Source organism: Microtus ochrogaster, linkage group LG4 (assembly GCF_000317375.1).
Source record: "Microtus ochrogaster isolate Prairie Vole_2 linkage group LG4, MicOch1.0, whole genome shotgun sequence".
Classification (NCBI taxonomy): Eukaryota; Metazoa; Chordata; class Mammalia; order Rodentia; family Cricetidae; genus Microtus; species Microtus ochrogaster.
The window spans coordinates 41,630,254-41,646,635 of NC_022030.1; the positions used below are offsets into that span (position 1 = coordinate 41,630,254).

Consider the following 16,382-nt stretch of genomic DNA (forward strand, 5'->3'; position numbering starts at 1 on the left):
ATAGAGAAGCTGGGACACAGTTTGTTTGCCGTATATCAGAGATGGGTTAGCTGTGGCCTCATAGAAAGGCTGCCGTTGCTGGGCCCGTGAGGTGACTCAGCAGGTAAAGATGCTTGTGTTGCAAGCCTAGCAACCTGAGTGGAATATGCATAAAGGTGGGAGGAGAAAATGAGCTCCACAAGGTGGGCGTGCCTTGGCACACACACACGCACACGCACACACACAGAGTGATAAAGATGGGAATACTTTTGTTAAATGTTTGCACTTGCTGGAAACCATTCCGCTTCACCAGCCCTTCCTCTCCTGTGCTCACAGGCGACTTTGTTGTATTTGCACGATGCTGTGGGTTTTTAGTGTTCGCACACTGATTTCTCACATCCTTGTTTGGCAATAGTAATTCATGTAAGATAGAGAATTATTATGGCCCCCATGTTAGGAGGAAAAAGAAAATGAGTAAGTTCTTTTGAAAGAAGTATATACAGCAAATTGATGATTACTTTCTATCTGAGATATTATGACACCAGGTCTGTGATATGGAAATCCCTTAGTCTCAATGTTAGAATCAGGAAAACTGAGGTGTACTTGAGGATACTATGAGGGTCTGTGTTCTTGTCGTTACTAGCTTGTATCTGTTTAAACCATTTTCTGTGTGTCATGTGTACCATGGCAAGTTTAAAGGGCAGCCACTAACCTGTTTCATTACCTTTATACCTGTTTATGTCCCTGAATGGAGCAAGCAGGTTTTGTTATTCTTTTATGTGTTTGTGTCTGTTTGTATGATGTCTGTGCATGGGTGCCCATGGAAGCCAGAAGAGGGCATCAGATTCCCTGGAGCTGGAGTTGCTGTGAACTGCAGGTGAATTGCCTGCTGCTGGTGCTGGGTCAGAGGAGCCGTCTCTGGAGCAGCTACTTGAACAATCCATGTACAGATTAGGAACTGATCCTAATGGTGAAAGTTATAACATTGGAATTTGACATTACTTAGCCTTTAAATGAGTTTCACTCACATTTCTCGGGCCTAGAAATCCACATTTGGTACCTCTGGGCCCAAATCAGTGTATTAGCTGGGCTGTACAGCCCCTTGAGGGTAAAGGGAAGAGCTCACTCCTTTCCCCTGACTTTTCCTGGTGGCTTTTAGCATTCACTGGCTTATTACCAAGGGTCACATTGCTGTCCCCCTCCTGAGGATATCTGTAACATTTAGATCTTCTCCATGAAAGTCATTCTGCCTCAGAAATCCTTAAGTTGGCCACATCTGCCAGGTGCTTTTCCAAATGATGTAATGCAGTTATCCCAAATTGGGACCTGGTGTTTTTGGAATGGTGGGTAGTATTATTTATCCTAATGTAGAAAGTGTTTTTTAAGGACTATGGAGTATAAAAATACAAGAATCAATATAATAATGTAATGTGGATTAGTTATACACTGTGCTATTCATTGTAGAGTATTAATGAAAATAAAAAACTAAAGATTGGGCTGGTGAGATGGCTTTGTGGGTAAAGATGCCTGCCATTAAGTCTGATAACCTACGTTTGATCTCCTCTCCCGACCCACATGGTGGAGAAGTGACTCCTAAAAGTTGGCCTCTGACCTCCACATGCATGCTTACACACACATACACAGAGAGACAGACAGACAGACACACACACACTACACTAAATAAAGCATGTAATTTTTTAAAAAAAGCCCTATGTAAATGAAAATTATCTTATAGGGTCGGGTGTGGTGTATGCCTTTAAACCAGAGACAGGTGAATCTCTCCATGAGTTCAAGGCCCGCCTAGTTTACAAGCAAGTTCAAGGACAGCTGGAGCTACATAATAGAGAGGCCCTGTCTCAACAGATTATCTCACTGAAAAATATTAGCTATAAAGATCAAAATCGTGGCTCTATTTTTATAAAAATACATATATTACATATGTGTGTTTATATACATTAGAAAATATTAAAAGGGTTTATTTTAAGAATGTTAATTCAGGAGATAAATTATTTTTCAAGACCAAGCCTCATGGTAGCTACTTGGAATCCCAGTGCTTGTGAGGCTGAAGCAGGAGGATTCTTAGTTGGAGGACAGGCTGGGCTACATAGTGAATTCTAGGACAGCCTAACAATATAGCAAATCTTGCCTCAAAAGACCAAAAGTAAATTGATATATTTCTTTTTTGAATAATGTTTTTATATTTTTAAGTTATGTGTATTTATATGAGTGTGGATGGATGTGTACGTGTGAATTTAGGTTCCCAGAAGAAGTTATCAGGTTCCCGGGAAGCTGGGGTTACAGGTGGTGATTCTGGGAACTCAGTGTGGGTCCTCTGGAAGAGCAGCCAATGCTCTTCACTGCTCACATTTAGAAAGATACACTCCTTTTAGAGTTGGTTTGTTAGGAGGAAGGCAGTTGAAAATGTTTAAGATTTATTTTATGTATATGACTGTTTTTGCCTACTTGTATGTATGTGTACCACATGTATGACAGGTGTCAATGGAGATAAGAGAAAGGCATTGGAACTGAACTTATGGATGGCCATGAGCTACCATGTGGGTTCTGGGGAGCTAGACCCAGATCCTTTGGAAGAGTGGCAAGTGCTCTTAACCTCAGAGCCTTCTCTAGCCCCTGGCCTTTAAGTGCCTATGTTTTTGATGAAAAGATAGTAATAAGAACCAAATAAAGGCAGGTAAGTCCATGTTGACTCATAGTTTAGGGAGTTAGCAACCCTTATTAGCATGTCACCATTGTGTGCTTTGGAGTTCTTAAATATAGCTGGACTTGTGTGAGTCATGCAGAGTCTGGTTAGTTCATTAACTCTTCACATATTCATCCGTGTAAGATCTTTAAAGTGTCTCAGATGTAGTTTTAGTGCAATCCTGTGACCATTTCTAATATTAGGATTTTTAATACATGAGACTTTATGCAATAGTTTTAACATAATTTGATTATTACCAATTGATTGTTCTTTGTTTTCCATTGTAGTGACTTACAAGGAGTAAGAACAAATGCCAAAAGGTCTGGGAGTGACTGGATTCTCAATGGAAGCAAGGTGTGTAAAGAAGGGATTCTCTTCCTCTAAAGCCTGCACATACCTGAAGAGATGATCACTCTAAAGACTTGTTTGATCAAGTGATCCCATAGATCACTACGGGAATTGTTTGAGTTTTCAGGGTAGTAAGGCATTTACAGATTTTATATGGTAGAATCTATAGCTAGCCTCTTCTATGTTCCATGTGGTTTGGCCTTCCACCAATACTATGAAAGTTCCTTTAGCTTCCAGATAACTCTTGACAAACCAAAAAGGAGACAGAGAAGGGAGGAGAAGGGAGAGGGAAAAGGAGGAGGAGGAGGTGGTAACAACGGAAATGAAAAAAAGTTTTTGTTGCCCCAGAGTGGGACAAACGAACTTAACGCTGATGGAAGACTGGGTGAAGGCGGGTGTGGTTTCCTGCACACCTTTAACCCCAGCGCTGAAGGGGACAGAGACAAGAGGCTCACTGGGGCTTGCTGGCTATCAGCAGAGGTGAAAAATGCAAGCCCCAGGTTTAAGGAAAGATCCTGCCTTAAAAGAACAAGGTGGAGAGTGACGGAGGAGAAACCTCACACATATGTAAACAAACAAATAAATCGTAAATAAATTTTATAAAAACAGATTAAGAGCAAGCTGGAGAGGTGGCTCAACAGTTAAGAGTCCTGGTCCCTCTTCTGGAGGGCCTAGGTTTCATTACCAGCACCCACATGGTGTAAGTCCACTTCCAGGAAATCTGCTCCTCTCTTCTGGCTCCCGTGTGTATAGCATGCGTGTGCACAGACATACATGCAGGGAAAAACACCAAACATAAAATGGAAGAAAGAAAGATTGAAAGAAAAGGTTTCAAGTAAATATCAGAAAGTTTCAAGAGATCTTAGGAGATAAATGCGCAGGCAATAGTATTTCAGGAATCCTCAGGTTCTATAGTAAGTAAGAATCAACTTACTATAGACTCGGAGAACTCCCCAAGCGTGTACACCTGGCTCAAGAGCAAACACGTGCCCGAGGAGAAATGCTCCAGCTGACTCAATGTTAGGAAAGATGTTTGTTTTTAATACAAGGCCTGTTTGTGGATGGATTTTCTTGTTTGATTGCTTTTTTTCCTTTTGGTGCAAGTGTTTGCACCCAGGGTTTTTCTAGAATGTTATCACTCTGCGGCTGGTGGGAGATGGTGGACGTTGTTATTGTTTGGGCTGTTTGTTTGTTTGAGACAGGGTCTTACTACACAGCCCAGGATGGCTTTGAATTCATGATCCTCCTGTGCTATCTGTCCAAGCATATGCAACTCTGCTGTGTTTGTTTTCAAAATTTTTTTCTATATGCTTTAAGTTAATGCTTTTATCTTTATAAAATCGAATAATATTGTGATACTGTCAGGTTCCTTAAAATCTGATTTCCTAACTTATGTTGTTAGTGTCTAAAAACAGTTTGTTTTCTGACATGAGTAGTTCCTATACAGGAAAACAGCAGCTGCGGTACAGAATAACTTGGGGAAAATGTGGAGAATTTCTCATTCTTTTCTGTGGTCGTGTGGATTGTGAGTCTCCAATAGTTGAAGACAGTGTATCCTGTATCCTATTCAATTTCCTTTTATAGACTGTCGTGAATCACTGAAATTATTTAAATATACTTTAAGAAGCAGTGTCCTAGGTGTTGTGGATATGGAGAGAGAGTGCCTACTATGTTCAAGGCCCTGGTTTTGATGCTGTGGAAACCAGAACACCAAGCCTGCTGTGGTGAAAAGTTGGTGGCACATTAGGAGTGCCTAACTTGATGTGGAGGACTGAGAAGAATTCTAGGTGATGTGACCTTAGTCCGACCGAGATGAGTAGGGTCACTCTGTCAGAGTTAGGAAGGGGAGGAAGTGCAGTTTTCAAAGAAGTGTGTGAGACAAGCAGGGCTTCAGGAGAGCTGAGGCGGTGAGGCAGGGACAGAAAATAAAGACCACTGGGAAGAGAGAAGAGGTAGGAGGTGTAAACCGCCCTCTGTTTGGGAGGAGTTTAATGTACCTGCCCTAAGGGTTTGGAATGCTCCTGGAAACCGAGCTATTCAAGGATGCTGGAGTGTGGACGTGGTGGGTCAGGCTGGAAACCTAGCTGTTCACAGATGCTGGAGTGTGGATGTGGTGGGTCAGGCTGCCTTTGAACGGCTCCTCTGAGAACCTGATGCGTGGATAGTGTTGTAGTGAGAGCTGTTATAGACCCTTGTGCAAGAACTGGTGATGCTTGGGAAAATAAGGTAATGTCAGCAGGAGAAAAGGAAGTAAACAGACTCACAGTAAAGCGGACCAGTGTGGATCATGCCAATCTGAACGTGAAGCAGATGATAGTGTAGTTGATCAAAGCATCCACTGCCGTGGAGGTAAGTGATTATTAGGTAGGAGTGTGGGGTGGGAAGGATGTGCTGTGGTCGTGAGTCATTTTATGGAATCCAGGTAGGCGTGCAGGTCTAGATCATATCAAGGAATGTGGCTTAACTGGGCTTGGAGGTACACACCTCGCTTCTCTTTATTCCCTGCACTCTGGAGGCTGAAGCAGAAAGATTTTAAACTGTAGGCCAGCCTGGGCTACACAAGTTGAGGCCAGCTACCTAGTGAGATCCTGTCTCATAGATATGAGTAATAGACAATTATGGGGTTTCAGTGGGTGACTAAGCCAGGCAAGGTGCAAAGGGAGGTGTCTGTTAACTATAATGCTTTCCTTATTTAGACCATTTTGAAAGTAGTCAATCTTTATTAAAAAAACAAACAAAACACTACCCAAACTGTCTTTTCAAAAACCCATCCTTTGAAGAGTATACTTAAATTACTTTTTAGAAGCCAATTCTCTTTTCCTCTCTGTGGCTCTCCTCTAAAATTCAGTTTACCAAGTGAATGGGAAGTTTGGTTTTTATTCTAGAGCCATAATCTATTCGTTTCCTGTTATTCATCATATGAGTAGTGGAGAAATGTGTCTTCTTCAGTATTGCATGGTGACCCCTCGCTGTTTGCTAGCCTTCATTGTGAATAGGCCATTCTGTGTGTGCAGATGGGGTAGCCCCTCCTGCTGGTGCTGGTCTTCTTGCACATGCCCCTGCCCCCACCAGGATTGGCTTGCTCACGGACCAGAATATTACAGGGCATCACAGTGCATTTGGGTTTTTGCAGGTGTTCATCACTAACGGCTGGTTAAGTGACCTTGTGATTGTAGTCGCCATAACCAATCGTGAAGCTCGATCGCCTGCCCATGGCATTAGCCTCTTCTTGGTGGAGAATGGAATGAAAGGGTTTATCAAGGGCCGGAAGCTGCACAAGATGGGAATGAAAGCTCAGGTAGGTGATGGTGTCAATCGGATCTGGAAGTTCATTGTTCACTCTCCGACAGAAAGCGGATATGGAGCATCCTTCCGGCATCTTCCTGTGCTGATTGCCAGGGTGCCTTCTCAGAAACAGCAGAGGAGACTTCTGTGATGCCCCCGCCTCGGTTGTGCCCAGCAATGGGAAGGAGTCAAGGAGTTTTGAGTATCTGCTGAAGAAATGGGAACGTTAGCTTTTGTAATTGTAATAACCGACTGTGAAATTTAGAAAGTTATGCCATAATAAGAGTATTTTGGTATATATTACCAGAAGCATGTTTAATGTGTGGTAGACTTTCTCACTTCCCGGGACCCAGAGGACTGGACAGTGTCAAAGCCTGAATGACAGATGTACTGCAGTGAGAAAGCCACACACAGTGGGACTAGATGGAATTAGATAAACACCCTCGCCCATGGCTCACTACTTAACGCTCCATCTCCACGTCCATTCCAGTTTTTCTTTGTTTCACCTTCTGTGGAACTGTGAATGTTACTGGGTTACTGCGAAACCAATGCACGCATTCTCTGCTTGATCCGTGTTTCTTAGGACACCGCAGAACTATTCTTTGAAGATGTCCGACTGCCAGCTAGTGCCCTACTTGGGGAAGAGAATAAAGGCTTCTACTACCTCATGCAAGAGCTCCCACAGGTATTAAATGCCTAACATTGCCATCTTCTGGTTAGAGACTTCTGGTGAGATAATGAACAGAAACAGAGCCGTATAGATCCACACGTTAAGCTTGTGCCACAACAGGCATCTGAGTATCAAACTGCATATAAAGAAAGACCACTGTTACAGGTCAGATAAGGAAGTAATGGATCTTGGCAGGATCCAACCAAAATGTAACCAAAGTGAGGAAAATAGGTATTTTATTTCTGTCATTCTTCCTTGCAATGATTCTGGCTTCTTAAGTGAAGGACTTCTGTAAATTATTGTGACTCAAGGGGGAAAGTGTTAAACAGAAAGATCCGTCACATCGCGGTTTGTGCTCTGAGTCCTAATTGCCTAATTGTTGGCACTTACATGCTGGTGTGAGTGTGTTCACCTCATGGTGGCTATGGCTCCATCTAAACATGAAACTGACAGAAGTCAGTGGCTTTGGTAGTAAAGTAGAATACAGAAACCCCCAGCGTGGTACAATTCGGCAACTAAAGCTATTTTTGCGCTGATTGGTAGAATTTGCGCTGTGGACTTGAAGATGTTGTGGAACAGTGCTCCATCGATGCACTAGTGTGTAGGAGACAAAGAGGAAAAGTCAGCTGTGGGAGCAAACTCCGTGTGTGTGTGTGTGTGTGTGTGTGTGTGTGTGTGTGTGTGTGTGTGTGTAGACAGTGTGGGAGCTAACTCCATGTGTGTGTGGAGACAGTGTGGGAGCTAACTCCATGTGTGTGGAGACAGTGTAGATAAAATCCAAGCAGCATGGCTTTGTCTTAGCTGTGTCACCGTCACCACAGGCCTGGGGAGCCTTTTCTTAGCACTAAGAAAGAAGTTAAAACATGAGCTTTAGTAGTTTGTTACAGCAATCTTTTATAGGACTCATTGAAATGGTATGAAAATCGTTTGCGTAATAATGCTTACTGCTTCATTTTGGGTTCCAGGAAAGGCTGTTAATTGCAGATTTGGCAATTTCTGCCTGTGAGTTCATGTTTGAAGAAACCAGGAACTACGTTAAGCAGAGAAAAGCTTTCGGGAAAACAGTCGCACACATACAGGTGAGTTAATCGGGTCTGTCATCACAGTTGCATCAGGGTGCACATACAGGTGAGTTAATCGGGTCCGTCATCACAGTTGCGTCAGGGTGGAATGCTGAGTGACATTCTGATGCAGGGAGGTTTTAGAAACATGACAGTAGATGCCTAGAGGAGAGTGTAGGAACGCTGAGATAAGAGGAGGGCCAACGGCAGATCCCAAAGAAAACAGATTTGATGGTGACGTAGACAAGGAAGATCACGCAAGAAGCAGAGGAGGAAAGGAGAAGAGAAAAGGCAGGTCAGGGGAGGCTTGTCGCAGAGGCCAACAGGGAAGACCGGGGAGGGTGACATGGAAGTTTGGAGTCCCTGCTTTCCTGTGTGACCCACACAGCCACCATGCTGGAGGAACTTCTCGCCCGCAGCTGAGGGTTGACATTAAGTCTGAGCCTTTTAAAGTAAACCTGCTGGAGCGGCTTTGTGCAGAGGAGGTAGTAAAGGGATGTCTGCATAGCGTTACAGGAACACCCTTCTGAGCGCTGTGGCCAAGTGTGCTTACTTCCTCACATGGCTCCCTAAATCTCTACAGTCAAGGCAAACTATGTTATGGAAGAAGTATTTTCCTGTTTGTAAACTTTAGAAATTCATCTAATATGCAAAACTGTAAAATCTTACTATGAAGTTTATAAGACTTGTGTTTATTCAAAAGTAGAAATATTTTTCTATTTATGAATAATATTGGTACCTACCTTGTGTGATTACTGTAAAAATTTGATGGGGCAGTGCTTGGAATATTGTGTTCCATGTGCACGTATACACACACACATACATACACATAGACATACACACACACAGACATACACAGAAACACAATAAATAGATCTCTAAAGTATGCTACCCATATTTCCTGAATAATCCACAAAGCATATTATTAGACATTTAACCATAAAGGAAGTAGCAACTGATCTGTACTCTTGTTCCATAAAAGAAAAGGATTATAACAATGCAGTCATGAATGAGGGACTGAACAAAAGACCTGGCGATGGGCCTCTCATAACATGGTAGCTCCACGTGATGGTGGCGCTGCTGGTGTAAGCAGCCAATCAGTCATGCAGACACAGTGCGTTCAGTTAGGCAGGATGTAATATTTGATAATACATTTATTGCTTGTGTATTATGCTGTACTTATTGTCACTCTCGCAGGTTGCATTCCTTCTTTCATTGAAGGAAGTTTATCTTAAAATAATATGTTATGCCAGCAGCATCCTCAGACTTCGTTGTTCACCATGTCTCTTGCCTGTTAAGATGCTCCACCAAACATCTGACCTGTACCATTTAGGCTCACACGATGGCCAAGTTGTTTAATGGCCTATTACTCAAATGATTCACCTTATTAAGCAATACATTTAACTAAATAAAACTATATTTTATTTTCGTAACAAAAGATAAATATGCCTGTTTTTCAAAGCATGTGTTGTGTTACCTTCCCACAAAACACAAGTAGTTCACTAGATTTTCAGTAGGTGGCAGTAGTAATCTTCAGTCAGTGGCTCTCAACCTGTGGGTCACGACCCCTGGGGTGGAATGACCCTTTCACAGTGATCAAATATCAGATATCCTACATATCAGATACTTACATTCCGATTCATCAGAGTAGTAAAACAGCTATGAAGTAACAATGAGAAAATTTGATGGTTGGGGGTCACTACAGTGAGAGGAACTCTATTCAAGGGTAGCAGCGTGAGCAATGTGGAGAACCACTGGTCTCGCTACTTGTGAGTGGGGGTTGTATGTATGCTGTGTGTGGTAAGCACGTGCATGAATGTGTAGGTAAGTACACTTGTGTAGACATGTACGGAGGCCAGAGGTTGACTCGGTATTTTCCTCCACAGCTTTTCAGCTTGTTTTTTGAGACAAGGTTTCTTACTAAACCTGACACTGTCTGGCTAGAGCGGCTGGCAGTGAACCCTGGCAGTCTTCCTGTCTGTGCACCCACTATGTGTGGATGGATTCCAGGGACAAACGAGCACACCTGGCTTTTTTGTGGGTGCTGAGAGTCCAAACTCGGGTTCTCGTGCTTACGTAGTAAGCTGTTCACTCCCTAAGCATCTCACCAGCTTCCTGCAGCGTCACCAGCTTCCTGCATCTTTATGTAAAGTACTGTTGTTTTCCTAATAAGAATACGTTGGGATTTCTCTCAATTTTCTTTAGTGAGTTTCTTTGAATATTTTCATAATTCAAGTTAGAAATGCATGCAGTAAACAGATGACTAATACATGTCTATTATCTTCTTCTAGAGCTGACTGCGCTCTGGTTCTAGTAACTGAAGTTGATAACCTGTACATACCATGTTATAATTGGCCAAATGCTACTTTAACATAATTATATATTTTTTCTTTCTATAATTCTTGAATGTTTGGCTCCTTTGCCTACTCAGGTTTATGGCACAAAATTCGTCTCCTTTGTAGATCAGAGTGTTACTATAATAAGGAAACAGGAGTTACAGGAAGACTCCGTGGGTGATAACTACAGCTCATTACCCTTAACTGATAAAACAGCATAACTTAGATGTTAATAATAATAATAATATTACTATTAATATTATTATTAATATTATTAATAATATTTATTAACTGTTTTCCATTTCTTAGACACCGTGTTTAATGCAATTTTATCTTTTTCTTCATAACTGTATATAATAGTTATTACTATTATCTTTATTTATAAAGCAATTAAGGCAGAGAGATTAAGTAAACTAAAACGACATAGATGCTCTATTCTAGAATTTACATTCTTTAAAACATTATTATTTTATGTGTATGGGTGTTTGTCTGCATGCACCATGTGGTTTCCTGTGCCTGGTGCCCATGGAGGTCAAGAGAGTGCGACAGATCCCTGGATCTGGAGTTAGAGACGTTTGTAGCCACCCATGTGGGCGCTGGGAATTGAACTTGTGTCTTGGAAGAACAGTCAGTGCCCTTAACTGCAGAGCCATTTCTCCAGCCACAGAGTCACTTGTGGGCAGTGAAGTGAAGACGGGTATTTACTAAATAGCATGTTTCGTCATTTCCTGTGTGGTACATACTATTGATTCTAAAGACAAACTATTTGTGAAAGAAATAGGAAAGGGAAAACATGTTTTTCAGTTCAATATCTTCAAACAAAAACTGTCTACTTCCTAAGACCTTAAATGTGGCATTAATTAATAGTAAGACTCGGTACCAAATTGAGTCCATTTTTTAAAAACACTTAAATCATTATATATGCTTATAACAACTCAGTTTTGTTTTAGTCATTCGGCTTACTAACCATTCCAAGGTGTCTTCAAATCCTAAAGCTCCAAGATAAGTGTTATTTATTGCTTCATTTTAAAAAAATTACATATTTAGTTTATTTACTCTCTCCGTCTCCACCCCCCACGTGTGTGGGGGGAGGTGGGGGTTGTGCACACCTATGACAAGTGTGTGGAGGTCAGAAAACAACTTGTGGGGGCTGGTTCTCCTTCCACTGTGTTGGATTTCAGGTCAGCAGGCGTGCCAGAAAGTGCCTTGAGGTGCTGACCCAGCACCTGGCCCTCATGCAGAATGTCCAGAGAGATTTTAGTCAGTTCACTTAGTTGCTTACAGAGATTTCTTGTGTGTGTGTGTGTGTGTGTGTGTGTGTGTGTGTGTGTGTGTGTGTGTGAGAGAGAGAGAGAGAGAGAGAGAGAGAGAGAGAGAGAGAGAGAGAGAGAGAGAGAGAGGCTCATAGAGTATAAGCTGGCCTTGAACTCCTGACCTCCTACCTCTGCCTCTCCAGTGTTATAATTTAAGACCCATGCCACTGTGCATGGCTAAGAGTCTCTCTAAATTTAAGCTGCACTTTTTACTGAGCAGGTATCTGTAACCACTAAAGATGCTCCAGTGAGGGGCTGGAGAGATGGCTTAGAGGTTAAGAGCCATTGCTTGCTCTTCCAAAGATCCTGAGTTCAATTCCCAGCAACCACATGGTGGCTCAAAACCATCTGTAATTGGGTCTGGTGCCCTCTTCTGGCCTGTAGACATACACATAGACAGAATATTGTATACATAATAAATAAATAAATATTTAAAAAAAAAAAAGATGCTCCAGTGAGCATGTTGGTCATTCATGAAAAGCGCCCTACCAATGGGCGATACTATCCTTCACAGCCATTAGTTGAGTGGTTTCGGGAAGCATGGTGCTGTTTCTGGTGAAGAACAAAGACCAGTTCTGTTCACTAGCTCCCAGTTCAGTGCCAAGAATATGTAAATATTTAATCTCCTTATCTTCAGACAGTAAATTATGTACTCTTGGCGGCATTTGTTATTTTTAGACCTCTGGACCTAGTGGATGTGCTGTGGTAAGAATTTTAAGTGGGTCTGAATTTTAACTTCAGCTTCTAGAAGCTCCTAGCATTTGTGTAGAGCAGCTTTCCTATGAGGGAGGTCATGACCTTTTCATATTCTAAATTGTGCATAAAGCCTCAGATGTAACATCATACGGGGCAACAGTTCTTGAGAACTGTCTGATTTTCCTCCCTATCCCAGCTTGCTTTCTCTTAAATGAAATGTTATATAGTGTCATGGATTTAAGCCAGCGACAGACTTAGAATTCATGGTCCAGGGTTTTTGATGACTATAGGAAATGATTTGATCATGTTTTCAGATGTTTCTCTTTGTAAACATGAATGTGTAAGGTGGGAAGGGGAGCATTATGCTGATTATAGATAGATATCCAGCCAAAGGACATACAGAGGTAGAAACGAAGCTAGAAAAAATCTGTTCCACATTGGATGCCGGGGACTCCCAGGTGGCAGTTGGGTGCTTCTGGCCATGCTACAGTTGGTTTGGAATCATTAAATGCCAGTTAGTCTTTCTAGAAGAGGGTGCTGCAAAGCCACAAGGAGACACAATAGTTGCTCCACCTGAGGCATCATTTGCTCAAAGCTCCCACTCCACAGGCATACCCAGCTCTCTCCCAGTCCCCTCCCCCGCATTGCTCTTCTTTGGTTTTCCAACAATGAACAAATACCGAAATTGTACCCGGGCACTGCACTGGTCACTCTGAAAATTCAGCTTTGAGAATTGCCATGGCCACAAGTATAAAAGTAGACCCCCACAGCCCTGAAAGACGGCTCTCACAACCTCCTTCGAGAGCTCAAGCCTGCCTGTGGCCACAAGGAATGTCTCGCACACCTCGCAGCAGCATGATCAAATTGTAGCTTTCTCAGGGACATGAGGGGCAGCTGGCCACAGATGGGCCTCCGACCTCAGTGAGAATAGGTATGCATTTGGAGGCTCTACCCAGGTCCAGGCCAGTTTCCTGAAGGAGGTTCAAGAGCTGGTGCCAGCAAGAACAGATGTGAGAGCCAAGAGACAGTGAAATCGCACTCAACAGAAGGAAGACCAGTCAGGACAGTTGAGAACCATCTAAACAGAATGATCTCCAAGCTTATTGCTGTCTGTGAGCAGCAGGAGAGGGTGGCTACATAGTTATTAACACTTGCAGATAAGACCATTCAGAACCAGTTGGAGGCTACATGAGACCCTTCAGAGGGATGGGAGAGGCTATAGGTTACAACCTATTCCGTTTCTACTATATTAGTACTGTGCTTACTAACCTAATAAGTGTTTGACGACAGTTGTGATTAGATCAATCCATCTTGCCTCTCTATCATGTTATTTTATTATTTCACTGTAGGCCAAAGAGGCACAGTAGGGGAATACATACTCCTAATTTCATTAACACACAGTAAATCCTGTTTAACCCCAGGAAACTGGGTGTTTTAGTAGCTGTACGTGATGGCTCCCACCACAAGATGGTGCTAACACATTAACTCATGATGTTCCTTAAGCCGTTTCCTTTAAACTATGCCAGGTGCTTACCTGTTTTTATTTGCTACAGCTTTAAAAAGCTAAGATACAGGGGTGGTCTCTCTCTCTCTCTCCATTTTAGTTAACATGTACCCTTTTTCTGGAAGAAAAACCCGGCAGTTCGACTTTTGTTTTGCTTTAACATTTTTTCCTATGTAACCATTTGAGGTGCTGAGTTCAGATCTGTGCTTTTAATATGCTCCTCTCCCCCTTTCATCTCTAGACGGTGCAGCATAAACTAGCAGAATTAAAAACCAACATATGTGTAACCAGAGCTTTTGTGGACAGCTGTCTGCAATTGCATGAAGCAAAACGTCTGGACTCTGGCTCAGCTTCCATGGCAAAATATTGGTATGCTCACTACTGTAATTTAAATGTGGTATTTGTTCAGATGGCTATGGGATTCTGCCAGTCCTTAGACCTTGAAGACCTTAAAGGAAGAGGTCTGCAAGTGAAAAGTAGCATTAAAATAATGTGGAAAGTCCCGCTGGGTTTGTTTATAATGCCCTAAAAATTACTCGACTCGGTATGCAACTCATCATTTGTGTTAAAGGTGAACTATTAAAAGCCTGAAGTAGGACCAGTGAGTGCTTCAAGTGTTGTTTAACTTCAAATTATCTAAAGAATGGCAGCAAAGTGAGACAGACTAGAAGGATAAAATTTGGGAGTCTTGCAGTGTCCAGTTCCATTAAGTAACTCCAACTAAATATAAGTCTTTGGGGACAGCTTTAGGTTATCCAGGAAGTTCTTAGGTTGGACAGAATGTGAGGTCTTTTCCAGGTCTAAGAAAATGCTTAAGTATCGACTGTCTGACCAAAGCCCTATTGAGTTTAGAAAAGCTCGCTTTTGGATTAAGGATGGTTAACAATGCGGTTAAAGGGGGGTTTGAGAACAGACCCCAGTAAAGTGTTTATGTGTTTTAAGGTACAAGTGTGATTTAAATCAGATAGTTTCCTTAAAGAAGAAAGCAAACAAGCAAAAATCCATTTCTTCTCACTAGCCTAAAAGCAGCATAAAAATTTTCCTCACTGTTATTTATTAACTCAAGTTCAGTTTGGTCATTGCTAGACAAGGGAAATATGCGCATGGTGCTTTGTATAATGATGACCAGATTATGAGATTAAAAAGGAATGTGACGTTACCATGAGCTTACACTTCGGGCTGGGGGGAGTTAGTTTACATGTTCTGTAAACTATGACACATTCTTTGGCTTAAGGGAAAAGGTATAAAAAAGAATTTTATATATTTTTGGTTTTGGAAAGAGAATTTTGCATAGCTAATGGCCTTGTTCTTGAACATATCAGGCTTAAGAACATAATGGTGTTGACTATTAAAAGATAGTTTATAAAATGTTGAGTAGTGAGAGAACTTTTTAAAGGCAAAGTTTCTTTATCAAGGCTGGCCTTCTATTCACTATGTAGCAGAGGCTGGCCTTGAGCTTCTGATCCTCCTGCCTCTACCTCCTGAGTGCTGGGTTACAGGCATACACTACCACTGCAGTTCTCTGTTGTAGGGTTTGACTCTAAGGATTTGTGAGTATTCTACCAACTCAACTATCTCTCTTTTTCTGCTTGTTATTTTCATCATTTAGGGCATCTGAATTACAAAACAGCGTAGCTTATCAGTGTGTACAACTCCATGGAGGCTGGGGATATATGTGGGAGTACCCGATTGCAAAGTAAGTACGGGGGTCTACAATGCTTCTTTTCTTTCCCTTCTCCCCACCCTCAGATAGGGTCTTGTTGTGCAACCCTGTCTGACCAGACTGGCCTCAGCCTCTGCCTCAAGTGCTGGTATTAATGGTGTGAGCCGCCACCACCACACCCAGCCTATGATGCCTTTGTTTCTTTATTTATAAAAAAAAAAATCTGATTTTTTTTTAAAAAAATTAAAAATAGATTTTTTTCCTTTAATATACCAAACCCATACCCCACACCCTTTCTTTCTCTCCTTTCTTACTATGAGCTTTTCTTTTCTTTTTTCTTTTCAAGACAGAGTTTCTCTGTGTAGCCCTGGGTGTCCTGAAACTTGCTCTGTAGACCAGGCTGGCCTCGAACTCAAGGAGATCCTCTTGTTTCTGTCTCTGGTGTGCTGGAATTAAAAGTGTGCACCACCACCACCACCGTCTGGCTGATGCTTTTCTTAAGAATATGAACAAATGAGATTTTCTTACTGTACCTTATATGGTAAACATATAGGGAAAATATACCAAAATGTGCATTTTCAGTGAATATGTTTATGCAAACACAAGTGGCTTTATTTTATTAGCTTCTCATTATGGATTATTTTTAAAGATAACGAAGAGTCCAGCATACTTTTAAATGTGAAGCTTGGCTTTAAAATATATACCATTTCTAAAAAAAAGAGTCATTCCTTAAGTTATTCATATCCCCCCTTCTTTCTGTCTGTCTGTCTATCTCTCTCTCTCTCTCTCTCTCTCTCACACACACACACACACACACACACACACA

General features: G+C 41.9%; 1 protein-coding gene across 1 annotated transcript in view; it reads left to right on the forward strand.

Annotated features, from left to right (window-relative positions):
• Acadl (acyl-CoA dehydrogenase long chain) overlaps window positions 1–16,382 on the forward strand; it is a 38,109-nt gene that overhangs the window by 18,617 nt on the left and 3,110 nt on the right. Inside the window, exons 5-10 of the mRNA XM_005361436.3 lie at window positions 2,968–3,034; window positions 6,162–6,326; window positions 6,897–6,998; window positions 7,949–8,062; window positions 14,135–14,262; window positions 15,503–15,589. Coding sequence (XP_005361493.1) covers window positions 2,968–3,034; window positions 6,162–6,326; window positions 6,897–6,998; window positions 7,949–8,062; window positions 14,135–14,262; window positions 15,503–15,589 — 663 coding nt within the window. The remainder of the gene's footprint in view (window positions 1–2,967; window positions 3,035–6,161; window positions 6,327–6,896; window positions 6,999–7,948; window positions 8,063–14,134; window positions 14,263–15,502; window positions 15,590–16,382) is intronic.